General features: G+C 43.3%; 1 protein-coding gene across 12 annotated transcripts in view; it reads right to left on the reverse strand.

The window, feature by feature from the left end:
- GRIA4 (glutamate ionotropic receptor AMPA type subunit 4) overlaps positions 1-17,683 on the reverse strand; it is a 478,284-nt gene that overhangs the window by 108,896 nt on the left and 351,705 nt on the right. For all 12 annotated transcript variants that reach the window (XR_013274705.1, XR_013274706.1, XR_013274704.1 and 9 more), the window contains one exon: positions 7,771-7,929. Coding sequence is in view for 9 of the 12 variants with exons in the window: in XM_077484347.1 (XP_077340473.1) it covers positions 7,771-7,929 (159 nt within the window). In the remaining 3 variants the exon portion in view is untranslated. The remainder of the gene's footprint in view (positions 1-7,770; positions 7,930-17,683) is intronic.

Consider the following 17,683-nt stretch of genomic DNA (forward strand, 5'->3'; position numbering starts at 1 on the left):
ACCACACCATAATCCCCCTTACACCAAAAGATTGGTATCAGTGCACAAAGCAAGGTCCATAAAGACAAAGATGAATGAGTTTGGGGTGGAGCAACTTGACTGGCCTGCACAGAGTCCTAACCTCAACCCAATAGAACACCTTTGGGTTGAATTAGAGCGGAGACTGCCAGCCAGACCTTCTCATCCACATCAGTGCCTGGCCTCACAAATGTGCTTCTGGAAGAATGGTCAAATATTCCCATAGACATACTCCTAAACCTTGTGGATAACCTTCCCAGAGGAGTTGAAGCTGTTATAGCTGCAAAGGGTGGGCCAACCCAATATTGAATCCTATGGACTAAGACTGGGATGCCATTATCTGTCTATCTATTGATTGCATCTATCTATCTACCGTATCTATCTATCTACCGTATCTATCTACCGTATCTATCTATCTATCTATCTATCTATCTATCTATCTATCTATCTATCTATCGCACCCTCTACTTAGGTAGGTGCTAGAGGTGAGATTTTTGGTGAGTGCAGGTAAATTTAGGCAGGCATAGCTGGAAGCTAGGCCTGTTTGTTTTGATATGTGTGGGCTGGGAGGGGCTCAGAGTAGGCTTGTGACTCACAGATAGCATCACTTCTCGGTTAGCATGCTCTGGCTTCTAGAGGATTCTAGAAGAGAGGAGGGGAAGAGAGGTGGAGTTGCCTGGGGTGTTTTAAGAAGCCCTGACCAATCCCCAACTTGGATTGGCAGGGGGCAGGCCTCATTAAATGCCTAGAGTCAACCCAGCTGGGGAGGAGTTGTCGGGTGGAAGAACTGAGGATGGAGTGCTAGGCTGTTGGGGCCTTTGAGGGCACCCCCATTCTGGGGTGGTGACCTTGGGCCTAGGACTTCGGTGCAGGATGGAGCATGAAGGATCTGAACAGGAGAGAACAACCAGTGTGTGCAGCTGGGAGGGCTGGTGGGTGACATGTACTAACGGGAGGACTGGAGAGGCATGCCAGAGGGGACTGGGAGGCAACAGTTAGAGCTGGGTGTGGAGCCAGTGAGGATTGCAATGTCACAGGCAGTGAAGTCAGGCAGCTGTGGCAAGGAGGGCTGGCAGGGCCGGGAGAGGGATTGCTGGAAGCAGTAGTCCACCATAGGTCAGCTAGCACTAAGAGACTTCCTATTCTATTTTTTCTGCACTAAAAGGGACCCGTGGTCCCTGCCTAAAAATGGCAATTTCTAGGGCCTGACTTAGTCAGTGTTGAGCCTAACCATGTGCTAGCTGTACCTGGAAGTGAAGTGTTGTGCAGAAGAGATGAAGAGAGAGAGAAATAGTCTGCAAGCAAGTGCTGTGCTGGAAGAGCCTGGAGCTGTAAAGTGTATATAATTGTCCCAACCGATTGAGATACAATCAACCAATTGTTCTACTGGGCATCCCATATATTCCCATCCCTATCCAAGTTCAAATCCCTCAATAAAAATACAAAAAAACAATCATATGGACTGTTCATTGTCTGCAAGGTGATTGGGAAGTGAATGCGGGCTGGGCAGGGTGGCAGGTGGACCACAACTTTCAGCAGCCCCTATGGGGGTACTGCTGCATATCTATCTATCTATCTATCTATCTATCTATCTATCTATCTATCTATCTATCTATCTATCTATCTATCTACACATTACAAACTCAACACTTTTGTGTTTGCCCCATTTATAATGAGCTTAACTCAAAGATCTATGAATTTTTCTATGTACACAAAAAGCCTATTTCTCTCAAATATTGTTTACAAATCTGTCTAAATCTGTGTTAGTGAGCACCTCTTCTTTGCCTAGATAATCCATCCACCTCACAGGTGTGGCATATCAAGATGCTGATTATTGCACAGGTGTGCCTTATGCCGCGTACACACGGTCGAACTGTTTGACGTACTTAGTCCGTCATACAATCCGACGGACAATCCGGCGTACTTTCCACTGAACGGACTTGACCACACACGGATACACAAACAGTCCGACGAAAGCTTGCGCGATGACGTACAGCACGTACGACGGGACTAGAAATAGGAAGTCCAAGACACAGCAAAGCCCTGTAAATCCTTTCTGGGCATGCGCCATTCTTAGTCCGTCGGACTAGCATACTGACGACCGTATTGTCCGCTGAAACCAAAGTACGACGGAAAGATTTTTGGAAAAACCGAAATTCTTAGTACTCCGGACTGCACGCTGAAAAAGTCCGCTGAAGCCCACACACGAGCGGATTGTCCGCTGAAATGTGTTTCAACGGACTAAGTACGTCAAACAGTTCGACCGTGTGTACGCGGCATTAGGCTGGCCACAATAAAAGTCCACTCTAAAACAAGCAGTTTTACTGTATTGGGGGAGTCGGGGGGTATGAAAACCAGTCAGTATCTGGTGTGACCACCATTTGCCTCATGCAGTGCAGCACATCTTCTTCTCATAGAGTTGATCAGGTTGTTGATTGTGGCCTGTGGAATGTTGATCTATTCCTCTTCAATGGCTGTGTGAAGTTGCTGGATATTGGCGGGAACTGGAACACGCTGTTATATACGCTGATTCAGAGCATCCAAAACATGCTCAATGGGTGACATGTCTGGTGAGTATGCTGGCCATGCAAGAACTGGGATGTTTTCAGCTTCCAGGAATTGTGTACAGATCCTTGCAACATGGAGCCATGCCTTTTCATACTGCAACATGAGGTGATGGTCATGGATGAATGGCACAACAATGGGCCTCAGGATCTCGTCATGGTAACTCTGTGCATTCAAAATGCCATCAATAAAATTCACCTGTGTTCTTCGTCCATAGCATACGCCTGCCCATACCATAACCCCACCACCACCATGGGCCACTTGATACACAATGCTGACATCAGCAAACTGCTCAACCACACAACACCATACTCGCTATCTGCCATCTGCCCTGTACAGTGAAAACCGGGATTCATCTGTGAAGAAAACACCTCTCCAAAGTGCCAGACACTATTAAATGTGAGCATTTACCCACTCAAGTCGGATACGAAGATGAACTGCAGTCAGGACGTGATCCCGATGAGGACAACGATCATGCAGATGAGCTTCCCTGAGACAGTTTCTGACAGTTTGTGCAGAAATTCTTTGGTTATGCAAACCAATTGTTGCCGCAGCTGTCCAGGTGGCTGGTCTCAGACGATCTTGGAGGTGAAGATTCTGGATGTGGAGGTCCTGGGCTGGTGTGGTTACACGTGGTCTGCAGCTGTGAGGATGTACTGCCAACATCTCTGAAATGCCTTTGGAGACAGCTTATGGTAGAGAAATCAATATTTAATTCAAGGGCAACAGCTCTGGTTGACATTCCTGCAGTCAGCATGCCAATTGAACGCCCCCTCAAAACTTGCGACATTCTGCTGTGTGATAAAACTGCACATTTTAAAGTGGCCTTTTATTGTGGCCAGCCTAAGGCACACCTGTGAAATAACCATGCTGTCTAATCAGCATCTTGATATGCCACACCTGTGAGGTGGATGGATTATCTCTGCAAAGGAGAAGTGCTCACTAACACAGATTAAGACAGATTTGTATACAATATTTGAGAGAAATAGGCTTTTTGTGTACATAGAGAAAGTCACAGATCTTTGAGTTCAGCTTATGATAAATAGGGGCAAACACAAAAGTGTTCCGTTTATAATTTTGCACAGTGTATATACAGTACATCGTAGAAACTCCCTGTAATATGTCTACTTGTCTGTCTATTTATCAGTCTATCTTCTATCTATCTCATATACAGTTCTTTCTGTACATATCGAAGAAAACCAAGTATACAGTTTGTTCTAGTAGGATTTTATTCTACCCACTTTAATTTCATCAATTTCCTTATCTTGTTATACAGTACAATGCTCCCAGTACTTCTTATAGCTTTGAGGTCAAATGGTAAGTGAATATATGAACTAGACCATTAATTAGCCAGTCTGATAACACGGCAATGGCATTCTGCTTCCAAATAAACCTGTTCCTGGTCAAGAAGCACTTATTGTGTTTTTCAAATAAATAATCAATGTTCCGGTCAAGCTGTGTATATGACCTTTTCAACAAGTATCTTTTGAATTGGCAATAGAAGATGATCTTTTCCCTAAGGATTCTCCATTAAAGGATAGGAAGATAAAGGGAAAGGAACAAGTTTAAAAATGCTATAAATGCCATAACCTATAATACATCTTCTGTAAAAAGGGAAAAGACAGTCAAATACATTTTACAGCTGGATCAAAATAAATATCTCACACAGGCTGTAAAAAGGGTAAAGCTGTGTATGAATGGTCATGGTTGCAGAATATTAAAAAGGATATTTGCTTGAATAGGATTGGCCTTCCCAACTCCATGATGGCCCACCTAGCAATGTTCAGGTGCTGGCCCTCCTCCTAGTACCAGTGTAGCCTGCCTGTGTCTGTGGATGTCTTTATATGAAGAAGCCTGCCCATCCATCCTATTCCTCATCCTACTGGAGTCATTAGCTGTAGCAGGTATACATGTAATACCTCTGCATTTCTGATTGTGCAGAAATTGGGGCTACATTGAGGTCTTAAGGTGCAAACGTGCAGCTAACCTGGGATCTTAAAGTGCAGAAAGGTCTGAAGGTTCGGGAATTGGGTCTAATCAGGACTTGGAAATGATCTGAAGTGTGAAGTTGCAGTAGTCGTAGTTGATCTGAGGTGTGAAAGTGCAGGAATTGGAGCTGATCTGAGATGTTAAGGCGCTAATCTTAGGTCTGAAGGTGCAAGAATTGGGTCTGATCTGAAGTTTGACGGTGAAAGAATTGGGGCCAATCTGAGGCGTGAAGGTATAGGAATTGGGGCTGATGTGAGGGGTGAAGGTTTAGGAATTGGGGCTGATCTGAGGGGTGAAGGTGCAGGAATTGGGGCTGATCTGAGGGGTGAAGGTGCAGGAATTGGGGCTGATCTGAGGGGTGAAGGTGCAGGAATTGGGGCTGATCTGAGGGGTGAAGGTGCAGGAATTGGGGCTGATCTGAGGTCTGATGATGCAGGATGTGAGGCTGATCTGAGATATGGTGCAGGAATTGGTCTAAACTGAAGTCTGATGATGCAGGAATTGGGATTGATCTGAGGTCTGATGGTAGAAGAAAAAAAAAAAAAAATAGGCTGATCTGGGGTCTACAGCAAGCTCTTGTTCATTAGCACACTCCCAATCACGAGCAGACACCTGGAGCTGCTAGTGACAGCTTGGTCAGTGTACTGGGAGCGTGCAGTGAGCAAGCTATCAGCACAGAACTGCAAAGTGGCATGGATGCACATGTGCTACAGCTGGGCATTATGAGCCACCCACCTTGTTGCCGCATATACCATGGCGGGAAGAATTAAGTATCTTTTGTGTATGAAATATTATTGTCTGCATTTTTCATCTGAAACCATGGCAGTGTGACCAGGGGTGTGGTGTGCTGTTTCTCCTAGGAAAAAATAGTTCCTTATCCCTCACCTTGGAAAACTGATGCAAGTATAGATGTAAGTATTTTATCAATTCAAACTAAATATGAAAAAAATATAGGCTTACAAGAAAAGATAAGGCTTGAGCCTTTCTATAATCACTCTGTCATGTTCCTAATATAATTTAGCTGCTAAGGTCATTGTTCTGTTGGGATGTATTGCTGGTACCTGTCATCTAGACTCAGTGAGGGCAGCCATATAGTGAACTGTGCAGATATCATATTACCCTTGCATGCTGTGTTCTTGTGCTTATGAGATTTATGGAATTGAATCAACTGGGAAGCAGCCACATGCATCAGCAGTATTCCAGAACAGCCACAAGCACTATATACGGCCTTGTTTAGGAACTGTTATGATATATAATATATGCTATTTCACACCCCATCAACTCTGTCTTTTTTTATGTGTGCTAAAATTGTACGTAATGAATGATTCAAGAAATATTCAACAGAGTACACATGGCCACCTCTGAAGGTGTCTGACTACTATTAATCCGTACACTGAGAATTAGGTTTTGAAAATAAGGCTTTACATAATATACTCTGCAGTCAGTAATAGCAAAACACCCACAAAGCTCACTTTTCGACAATAAGAATCCTTATCCTGCTGTTTTAGCCTGTGAATTGAACCTAATGGGTCTTTTGCAAAACCATGCCATCTGCATGCAGTTCTGCAAAGGATGTGCAAAAAAAAATAAAAATGCAGACGCATAAGTAACAAATGGAGCCACAAATAGTTAAAATTTGTGTAAAAGATGGTTCTGGGCAAAATTAGATTTTCATAAGCTGGTCAACTACAGGGTGAAGTTTGCTCAGTTTAGCCCCATGAGCATCCTTCCGCCCCACAGCCTTCGACTGAAGAATCAAAAGAGGCCAGGAAGAAAACTGTCAGCCAAATACCTTGTACAAATACCTTGTACACACGGTTGGAAATTTCAGCCACAAAATCCGTCTGATTTTGTCTGAAACTTGTGTTGCATACACACGGTCGGACAAAGTTGTCAGAAAATCTGATCGGTTAGAATGAGGTGACCTTTGTTTCGTACGACGGGACCACGTAGAGGCCAGTAGCCAGTAGCCAATAGCTTTTGTTTTGTATTTTTTATTCTGAGCATACGTGGCACTTTGTCCATCGGAATTCTCTACAAACGATCGGAAAAAGTCAGATCAGATTTTTTTGTCGGAAAATTTTAGATCCAGCTCTCAAATTTTTTCAGACGGAAAAAGTCTGATAGAGCCCACACATGGTCGGATTTTCCGACAACATGATCCGATCGCACATTTTCCATCGGAAAGTCCGTGTGTACAAGGCAAAACAGTGCCAGTATCCCTTAGATGAGGGTACTATTCAGGTATTTTGACAGCTGGTGCCGCTGACAGTCAGAATACAATAGCTTCAGAGGGAGATTTGTCCATTTGTGCCATTTAGCACAGGCTGAACAACGAAAAAATCTAAGCCCTTGTACACACGGTCGGACATTCAGACAGAAAATGTCCGATTGGACTGTGTTGTTGGATAATCCGACTGTGTGTGGGCTCCATCGGACTGTTTCCGTCGGAATATCCAAAGAGCTGGGCTATAAAACTTTCCGACAAAATGATCCGATCAGACTTTGTCCGATTGTGTGTAAAAAATTATTAGCCTGAACGTAGTCTCGTCGTACGAAATAACGTCCCCGCGTTACGTACGATCGGATTTTCCGACAACTTTGTCTGACCGTGTGTATGCAACACAAGTTTCGGACAAAATCCGTCGGACAAAATCAGACGGATTTGGTTGTCGGAATGTCCGACCGTGTGTACAAGGGCTAAGAGTGTATGGCCAGCTATAAGGAGTAGCTTGATTAATATGAACCAGCAAGTTTGTTTGTTTTACCTTAATGTGATTTTCTGTTCAGCAAAACTCTGCAAGCTTTGCAAATAAACTTCTGGGTTGAAATGAATTATTTTATCTTAACTTTTTGGCAACTTCTGTCTTAGACACAGAAGGGAGCCAGCAATGGATGGAGTTAAGAATTTCTGGCCTTCAGATTATCAGGATCAGCTTTTGATATTCCCAGAGCAGCAGATACTGGCAACTTAGAAATTTTAAGCAGTGGGTCGCCTGGGGCACTATTGCACTATGGAAGAAAAACAGAAGTGCTGGGCAGGTAGTCTGTGTTCTCTGTATGAATTTCAAAGCATGGTTCTCATTTGTGAGTGGTATGCACCTTTAAGCTTCACCTGTGCATCCTGATTTTTCTTCTAGCCTATATGACGGTTTTCATAAATAACCCCTGTGTGATGAACAAGAAATAACCAAGTACCTTTGGAGGGCTTTCAGATCCTGGGTACTCCCGCTGATCCAGTGTCTTCCACCTCTGCATTAATTCTGTCACTATTGGAGTATTAAAATCCACCAGCTGGAATCCTGTAACATTGGCTCCGCCATGCATAAACCTGTCAAGCGAAATGTCCTTGATTCCCTAAAAAGAAATATTCAGAGCTACATTAATTTTTTGTCCGCTTCCAGTGCCAATACCTTGTAGTGACAGGCAACTGCTAAAAGATTAGAAGGTACATGTCATCTGACAAGGAGCTAAGTGGTAGAAAGACAGTAAGCAGAAAGAACAGCAGCACATTTTATATTTTGTGGATTTGTGAAGTTTCTCATTTATTTTTAATGTACTGCAATGGCAGAAGTCTGACTGAAAGCCACAGGACTGTGACATCAAACTTACAGAACACTTGTATTAAATAAACTGGGCCTAATTAAAGCAGACCTTTACTGAAAAATAAAAGTTACGCTTCTCATAATCTTTCTCCTCCGGCCTGTGACTAATTTGCAGTTCTTTTTTTTTTTTTTGGTGGGGAGAACCTGTTTTGTGACGATGCCTGCTCCTACTTTCAGTACGGCAGCAAGGAAGATTCAAAGTCCCTAGGATGTGTGGAGGATGGCGCTGGACCTCATGGGCTGGTAAGTACAGTGCCTTGCAAAGGTATTCACCCCGCTTGGAATTTTTAGTGTTTTGGAATTAACATGGATTGTTTGAGGATTTGCATCATTTAATTTACAGAACATGCCCACAACTTTGAAGATGTTTTTTTTTTTTTTATTGTGAAGCAAACAACAAATGGGACAAAAAACTGAAAAAATCAATGTGCATAACTATTCACCCCCCTAAAGTCAATACTTTGTAGAGCCACCTTTTGCAGCTATCACAGCTCCAAGTCGCTTTGGATAAGTCTCTATGAGCTTGCTACATCTTACCACTGGGATTTTTGCCCATTCCTCCATGCAAAACTGCTCCAGCTCATTCAAGTTGGATGGTTTGCGCTTGTGAAAAGCAATCTTTAAGTCTGACCACAGATTTTCTATTGGATTTGGGTCTGGGCTTTGACTAGGCCATTCCAACACATTTACGTTTCCCCTTAAACCACTCAAGTGTTGCTTTAGCAGTGTTTTTGGGGACATTGTCCTGCTCGAAGGTGAACCTCCATCCTAGCCTCAAATCACATACTTTTATGCCTCAACAACATTGTCCCTTCCTTGTTTGGAGAGTTCCTTGGTCTTCATGGCAGTGTTTGGTTAGAGGTACTTCTTGCTTAGGTGTTGCAGCCTCTGGGGCCTTTCAAAAAGGTGTATATGTATAATAACAGATCATGTGACACTTAGATTGCACACAGGTGGACATCATTTCACTAATTATGTGACTTCTGAAGGTAATTGGTGGCACCAGAGATTTTTATGGGCTTGATAACAAAGGGGGTGAATACATACACACATGCCAATTAGAATTTTTTTATTTCTGAAAAATATTTTTAATGTGTATATTTTCTAAGTTTACTTTACCAACTTAGACCATTGTGTTCTGATCCATCACATATAATTCAGATGAAAAAAAACATTGAAATAAAGGCTGTAATATAACAAAATAGGTTAAAAACCAAGGGGGTGAATACTTTTGCAAGGCACTGTATCTGCTTCTTACGGTAAAAGTCAGCAGCTGCAGTATTTGTAATTGCCAGCTTTTAAATTTCACATGTCTGAGTGAAGTTCCTCTTTAACAAATGCAAACGAACAACAGCAGGGAAGTATCCTTCAGGTACACTTGCACTGTAGCTTTCATGAGTGCAAGGATTCAGACAACAATCCCTGCCACTATCTTGCTGATCGTCCACTGATGTTCAATGTATACAGTGTGGTCCTTGTTTGCTGTGTGCATTGGACATCCAAACAATGCTGCTTTTGTGCCTTCCGATTTGACAAAGTGCACTAAGTAATGAAATGCATGTGCCAACAAAAGCAGCGAGTTTTAAAAACTGGTACATCATGCTATCAGAGCAAAATGTATGTAGAGGGATTTAATATTGGAGACCTGAGTAACATCTGCATGTGCACCCTTCGATACTCCTAGAACAGTGTGTCCTATGTATTTTATCTTTTCACTTTATTCTAGTGATATCAATATTTACTTCATGCAGTTTTGTTTGTTCATTAGATGCAATCTATAACAGCCAAGAGCAGTCAAGTATACCAAAATACAATCAAGAAAGATCAAATTTTTATTTCTCGTATGCCACCGCTTACTATAGCTGGCTTATACAAGAGTATGCACTAGGGCAAACATTCTGTAGTACTAGTAAATAGTGATAATAAATTCAGCATATGTACATTATAGCCTGTGTGCGTCAACACGCATCACAGGCACATACTGTGAGATACAATTTATCCGCTCACAATCCCTTTCTTGGAGTACATCATGGGACACAAAGCAAGCTAAAAGTCATGACTACCGGGTTATGCACTACCTACAAGTGATTGGGCACTGGCAAAAAAAGTCAGGCAGTTATCCCAAGCAATGAACCACTACAAAGTGGGGAGGGATCTCGGTGTTCTGTGATGTACTCCAATAAACTGATTTTACAGGCAAGTACAAAAATCCAGTTTTCTTTATCGTACATCACGGGACACAGAGCCAGCTATAAATCATGACTACCTGGGATGTCCCAATGCAATGTCCATGAGGGAGGAAGACACAGTCACCACCGAAAGGCCAAAAAGAATCTATATAGTCTACAATCTATACAGCCTACAAAAACACTGCAACCAAATGCAGTATTCTCAGCAGCTCTTACATCTGCCCTGGTAAAAGGCCAAGCTGCAGCCTTACAGACCTGAGCCCCAGAAGCTTGATGATGGCCGGTCCAAGAGGCACCAACACTCCTGGTAGAATGTACTTTCACCAGAAACGGTGGAGTCTTTCTTTTCCAACCAAAGGGCTTTAGAAGTAAGCTGATGAAACCAACAAGAATTGTTGGCTTGGCAATGGCCTGACCCTTCCCTAATCCTTAAGAAGGACCAAAAAAGCGAAATACTCAAATACATCTTGACAGCCCGAACCACCTCCAATGAGTGAAGGGCCTGGTTTCCCAGCGACTGGGCCTGGGAAAAATAGAAGAAAAAACAACAACGTGGTTCAGATGGAAAAAAGAACCACCTTCAGCAAGACTGATGGCTGAGGTTAAAGAACCCCCTGGACCCGGTGGAGCACCAGAAAATGACTGCTTGCAGGAAAGAGCCACCAATTCTGACCTTCTTTTTGCCAAAGTAATAGCAAACAAATTGGGGTCCCACTGAAAAAAGGTGCCATACGCGTGGTCCCATGAACAAGAAATTTTCCCTAAGACAGGGGTATCCAAACTTTTTTCAAAGAGGGCCAGATTTGATGAAGCGAAAATGTGTGAGGGCCGACCATTTTGCCCTACATTCTTTGAACCAATAACATTAAATGCAAATTAACTAATACACTGTCCAATAAGAATTCTCTTGCATTTTTTGGCTGTGTGTGGTGAAGAGTCTAAGGATGAGCTTGGGTTTCTTATTTTTATAAACCGCATTTATCGACATATAACACGCACAGGTATATAACACGCACCGTCACATTAAGAGGGAAGTTTCAGGAGAAAACTTAAATTTTAAATAAAAAAACTGTGAAGCAAAATAAGGGTCAATGCCCATCAATGCAGCCTAATCAGTTCCCATCTGCAGCCTCATTATTGCCATGAATTCAGCCTCACCATTGCCATGAATGCAGCCTCACATGTGCCATGAATGCAGCCTCACCACTGCCATGAATGCAGCCCCACCATTGCCATCAGTGCAGCCTGATCAATGCCCATCTGCAGCCTCAGAAGGGACAGGGAGGGGGTGGGAAGAGTGCCAACAGATTACATACAGGAGACTCTCCTGTTTACTCAGCAGCCTCTTTAATACAAAGTCCCGCTTCCTATGATAGGCAGAACAGCTGTCCAATGCCAGCCCAGGAGATGGGACCATCTATTAAAGAGGCCACGAGTAAACAGGAGGTTCTCCTCTATGTAATCTGATGGCACTCATCCCGCCCCCTCTCTGTCCCCTCCAAGGCTGCCAGAACAATAAATACAGTACATATCTTTTTTGACCACTCCGGGATTCGTTGGGGGCCACAAAAGATATATATATATCCAATTAACAATGGGGCTGCATTAAATCGGAACGCGGGCCGCAATTCGCCAGACTTTGGACATGACTCCCCTAAGGAATAAGAAATGATCAGTCTTAGAAATAGGACTGCCAAGACCAAAAACTGCCTCTTGATCATATTTAAGGACAGATTTGTATCCACTCCAACTGGAGAAAACCAAAACTCTGTCCCCCAAAAAATTTGTGAGGATTATCTTTCTAGCCTCACACCATGCCACATAGGAATTCCCGGACCTGTGGTAACTCTTCTCTCAAGCAACCTACCTATCTCTAAAAGGCATGGGGCTGATTGCATCAGGCAGTCCCCCATCCTTCAACTCGCTGGCTTCAACAGCCCTACTGTACAAGCCAGCACACTTATGGAAGGGTGGAACACTATAATACCATGTTCCCCTGGGGCAAGCTGGTGCGATTAAAAACCCCAGCATTCTTTCCCCCGGATCCTGCAAATGCAGATATGAAAGAACTGTAAAGGAGAAAACAGACCTATGTCAGAGATAACTGGTTCCACTGCAAACACCTAAAGATCCCTGGATCTGGCAACACATCTATTCAGTCACTCAATAAACTGGATGTCAACAATTCATGTCCAACGTGATCCAATATCAAAAGAAAGACCTGAATACTTTGAGGGGGAGATGCCACTCCTGCATTGCCAATTGTTGACAGCTGGGAAAAATCACCTGACAATTGCAGACAAAATATAGACAAAACATAGACATGGCATTCTGCCCAAGCAAACCATGGACAGCACCGGGACATGGAGTGCCGTCTCAGACAGGATGAGGACCACCCTCCCCCCCAGACTAGAGGGCACCCTGCAAGGGCCTCCACCAGTTTTCTTAGCACCCCATCTACATCTTCCACCCGACTGCCCCTGCTGGCATGATTCATGTCTATTTACGAGGTGAGTCTGCCCCCTGCCAGACCATTTGTTGGGGATTGAGGGAGGACCTCATAAATAGTGCTGGGACAAGGTCATCCAGCGCCCAGGGAAAAGATGGCAAAGTGCGCCCCCCACCCCCCCGGTTCGAACTTCACCTAAAATCGCAACATTTCAAAGCCGCATCTCTGTGCGACTTTGAAGACATCTGTGTGATGTCTATTAAAGTCGCACCCTAAATCATGCATGCACTACTTTTTCAAATTGATGCGGCACTGCAAAGTCGATGTCAAACTGATTTGAACACTGGCATTTCTGGCAATAGGATGTGACTTGTCAAATCGCATTGGAAAATTGCTCCAATGCGAATGGGGTCTAAGAGATAAGAAAAGAGAGAATCGGTGAGGAGGCTGGGGTGGTAAAAGTGTGTACTAATGAAGAGCAAAGTGACAGAGAATGTGTTAGGCTGCATGGTGGGGACAGGGCAATTTAGGAGAGCTAAAAGCAAACTGGGATGGAAAGGGTTTAAGATCAGTGTGCGGAATGCTGAGCTGAGACAGGAGGCTGCATGATATGTGTAGTGAAGATTTATGGAGAGGACAGCAAATAAGAGAAGGAGAAGGGAAAAAATGAACAAGGCAGAGGAGGGAGGAGGATTGGTGCTGACTTACTGTGTGATCGTGCAGGAAAGGTAGAGAGAGGTGTAGACGGGGTGGAGCGGAGATGAGCCAGAACATAGTGAGAGTAACAGAGAAGCAGGTGAAGTGACCCGGAAAGAAATCAAGTTTAGGGAAGGAGTGTGGCTTGCTGGAGGAGAGAGTGATTATTAGCAGCAGTAAATAGCAGAGATAAGGCAGAGTTGGATGAGCGGAGGAGTCCGGTAATCAGTAGATATGCAGTGAATCACTCCTGTCAGTGAGGCAGGAGCAGCTACCGAAGCTCCCAGTGCACCCCCCCTCCCCTCAGATTAAGACACCGCCCAGGGTAGTCGTTCCTCCTGCCCACCCCTTGTAATGGCCCTGCTCATAAATATGCATGGTAGCCCCTCCAAGCTTCCACCCACTACATCTGAAAGGTTCTCCAAAGTTCCAGAAACAGGGGGGAGGCACCATAAGAGCGGTCAGATGAGTCATCCAGCCTCCCTGAGTCACAGCCCTTACCCAGATTCAGCCCAGGCCTGGCTTCCAGCCAAGCCAATTTACTTACACTAACAACTAAACTATATACACCGTGTGCTACATTTATGTGCATATTCACTTCTTGGTACATTGAGCCATTGTTACTCCCTGATGGTCTTGTCCAGGGCTGGACTGGGACAAAAATTTGGCCCTGGACTTCATCCAGACCAGGTCACTTTATTTTGCAAACATGCACAAAAGCAAGTGAATAAGTGAAGTGGGAGGTCTAACGTCATGCAGGAACATTGCTACAGCCTCATTGGCTGGAATTGCAGAAACCGACATTGCTGCACAGCTATTGGCTGCCGTTCAGTAATGCAGGGGCACTGAGGCTGAGCCAGGTTGCGCACTATGAAACGAGGCGATGGGCAGTGCGGATGACAAGTCTCTCCCATACCGACTGGACAAACCCGCACTGGCCAACCCCGATGGCCACCCATGCACCCCCCCCCCCCCATTTTCACTAGCCATTAGCCATTCTACTTTATTTCTCCTATAGGCAGCACAGCCAGTGGTGTATTTTGGTTTTGTGGTGCCCTAGGCAAGACTAAAATCGGGCACCTCCCATATACATTTTCCCCACCCCTTCCTGCTTAATATCTGGGCAGGTACGTGGTCTATGGGCCGGTGGTCCTATAAACAAAAAATCATTCCTATATGACACTATCCAAACCTAATTGGCAACAAAGCACCCAGTGAAGGAAAGTGAAAATTGCGCAGGACAAAGAACATAATTGTGATGATGTTGCAGTTTTTAAACACTTGTTTTGCTCTGGAATGTGTACGCTCTATCTCTTCTGCTCCAGAAAGAAAAAAAAAAAAAAGACTCAGGCTATTCACAACATAGTAAACTAATATGCAGAAAACATGTCAACCTAATGTCCCATCTAATGGCTGTAAATAGTATATATGCAACAAATTTCTTAGGTTTTTGTCTGATGGCATGATCAATCCTGGTCATAGTACTCCTGAATTTTTGACAAACCCCGGTGGAAAGCCTTCCTGTATTATGAACTACCCTTGCAGCATAAGTATACAAATTCTGAAAGTCCCCAGCACAGGAATACTCAGTTATGTAAGATATCCTTCTGTGAGAGAACTTGATCATGGCATTTGGTCTTCTGTGTTCAAATTAACTTTGGCAGTAGGGTTCCTGATGTAGTATAGTAAAACCCAGTCTGTTTGCAGACCCCTGCAGAGGTCGCTCAGCTTATTGCCAGAGTCCAGCAGAGCACCCATCCTGTTTCTAACTCAAATATCAAAGTCTTGCAAAGTTTTTGCAAGGGGACGAATTTATTCTAAAATGACATAAAACTCCAGGTAAACATATCTGCTGTCTTTCTAATTTAAAATGTAAGTGTAGTCCATTTTTTTTAATCTAACAGGTTTTAATCCTACGAACTCAAAAACCAAGTCATCACCCCCCAAAAAAATAAAATAAAATACATATATAAAACATTGGGACATAACATTTTCACAATGCAGTTCAAAAATGAAATATGTAAAAAAAACAAAACAAAAAAAAATTTAAACAAAATCTCACAGTAAGAAACCAAATAAATGATGCAGAACAAAAGACTCCTAATAGGTGAGATATTTCCAGAAAGGGCAATCCAGCTCGAAAAAACTGTATCCCGTAAACGAGAAGTATGGGAATATAGATTTTTTTATAAAGCATACCTACCTGGGTGGATGCAGCCTCTGCCCCCCACTGGCTCTAACACTGAGAACCGAGCAATCAAATACCACTGATCGCTCGGTTCCCACAGCTCCATGAACTGAGAGCTGCTGACTGCCAGGCACCCCTCTCTACTCTGCCCCCCATGCTGGGCTGTGGAGGGCACGGTAGCGGCCGGCTCAGCCTCTCAGAGGCTTGCTGAGAGGCTGAGCTAAGTGCTGGTCCACGCATGTGAGCGGAACCCAACTTCAGTGTTGCGATCTTGCCCGAGCCTGGACTGGCTTTGTGACATCAGCCGACAGCGGGCTTCAGCCCACTGTCTGCTAAAAACAGGTCACGGGAGTGCAGAACAAACTGTACTCCTGTGATACACAGGAGAAGTACAACCAAACAAGCTTTGGCTGTACTTCTCCTTTAAATTATTACATTTCATCACAATGTAACAAATGTTACAAATAACTCAATACACATTTAAAATGTATGTTATCTGTAATATTTGTAACATTGTTATGAAATGTAATAATTAAAGGGATACATTTTGTCTTGTAAATTGGATTGTGCTTTCTGAGAATATCTCACCTATTAGGGGCGTTTGGCCCTAGATACACTATAAGAAATTAAGAAAAATTGATCAGCTTGTTCAAAAGATTAAAGTTATAGTTCATTCAAATTTTAAGGTAAGGAGGTAGTAAATTCTATTGCGGCCAGTTGGCTGCCTTTTGCTAATTTATTTTCCCTCTACATATCCAGTTGTACATTTGCTAATGTCACGTCTTTATACAATGAGAAAACAGCTCTCCTATGAAATGATTCAAGTTACTAAAACATACGATTCTCATGCAATCTTTATATTATTATGATTTAGTGTGACTGCTTTAAATAAAGATCGTATGTTTGGCTGCAATAGTTAATGTGATTTATTATAAATTTGCAAAGCAAAACATGCCTTAGGGGCATTGGAAATTTATTGACGCTTGCAACTGTGCCACTAAGCAATTCAAGGATTTTTGCTGGGTAGTGCCAACGCTCTACATTAGCTATTGAAATGTATTTATTTTTCCTCGGTTAGAGAATGACATTCAATGGTAAAAGTTGTTAAAATGGCATTAAGCAGCTCAGAAAGCCCACACATATGTAGGTTGGGAGATGACAAGGACAACACCGTGTTTATGACGGAGCTCAGGAGTCTTAGACAATCTGTATTTAAGACATTTAGGTGAACAGAAAGAACACCACCAGGCCTTTAATATGAATTGATGCTGACTGTAGAACTGAAACAAGTTAGAGATGAACTAAGAAGGAGAGAAAGAACAGAACAATACAAAACCTTACAAAATCACAACTTGAAGTAGCACTATGGCCTCTCATTTACAAAAATGATGTGCTGCAGCACCTAAAGAGGAACTGCAGTCTGCTTACATAATTTGTAACTAAATCATCTTTGCCATTCTGAAGCTTCCACCCAATCACTTTGCATATTATTTTATATATACTGTGATTTTGTACTTGCCAAATATGCTGCAGAAATCTCTTTTCCACTGAGTGTGGCTGCAACCATTTTAAGTGTGGGCAGCTGAAGCTGCTGCCTGTTGTTCACTTCCTGGATTTACACAGACACACAGAGGCACCATTCCAGCCCAGCAGCTCTTATGACTCAACCTCCTTCTCTTCCTGGTAAACTCTCAGGAGAGTGAGAGAGAGAGCTGTGCATGATGTCATAAGCCTAGGCTTTTTACCAGACAAGAAACAGGAAGTGGGCTGTATAAGGTAGTTACTGGCAGAAAAAAAATGTACTATTCAAAGTTAAAACAACAAGGGCAGAAGATTTGATGACTGAAGGTCCGCTGTAAAGTGGTTCTAAAGTCAAAACGTTTTTTTATGTCTATGCATTCCCTGCATTAGGGTAACAAAATGTCCCACTACTTGCTGTGACTGCTCCACCGATCTAGCGCTGTCCTGTCTGCAGCACTGGGGA

This window comes from Lithobates pipiens, unplaced genomic scaffold, assembly GCF_037356315.1.
Source record: "Lithobates pipiens isolate NorthernLeopardFrog02 unplaced genomic scaffold, aLitPip1_a1.2 Scaffold_16, whole genome shotgun sequence".
Lineage (NCBI taxonomy): Eukaryota > Metazoa > Chordata > Amphibia > Anura > Ranidae > Lithobates > Lithobates pipiens.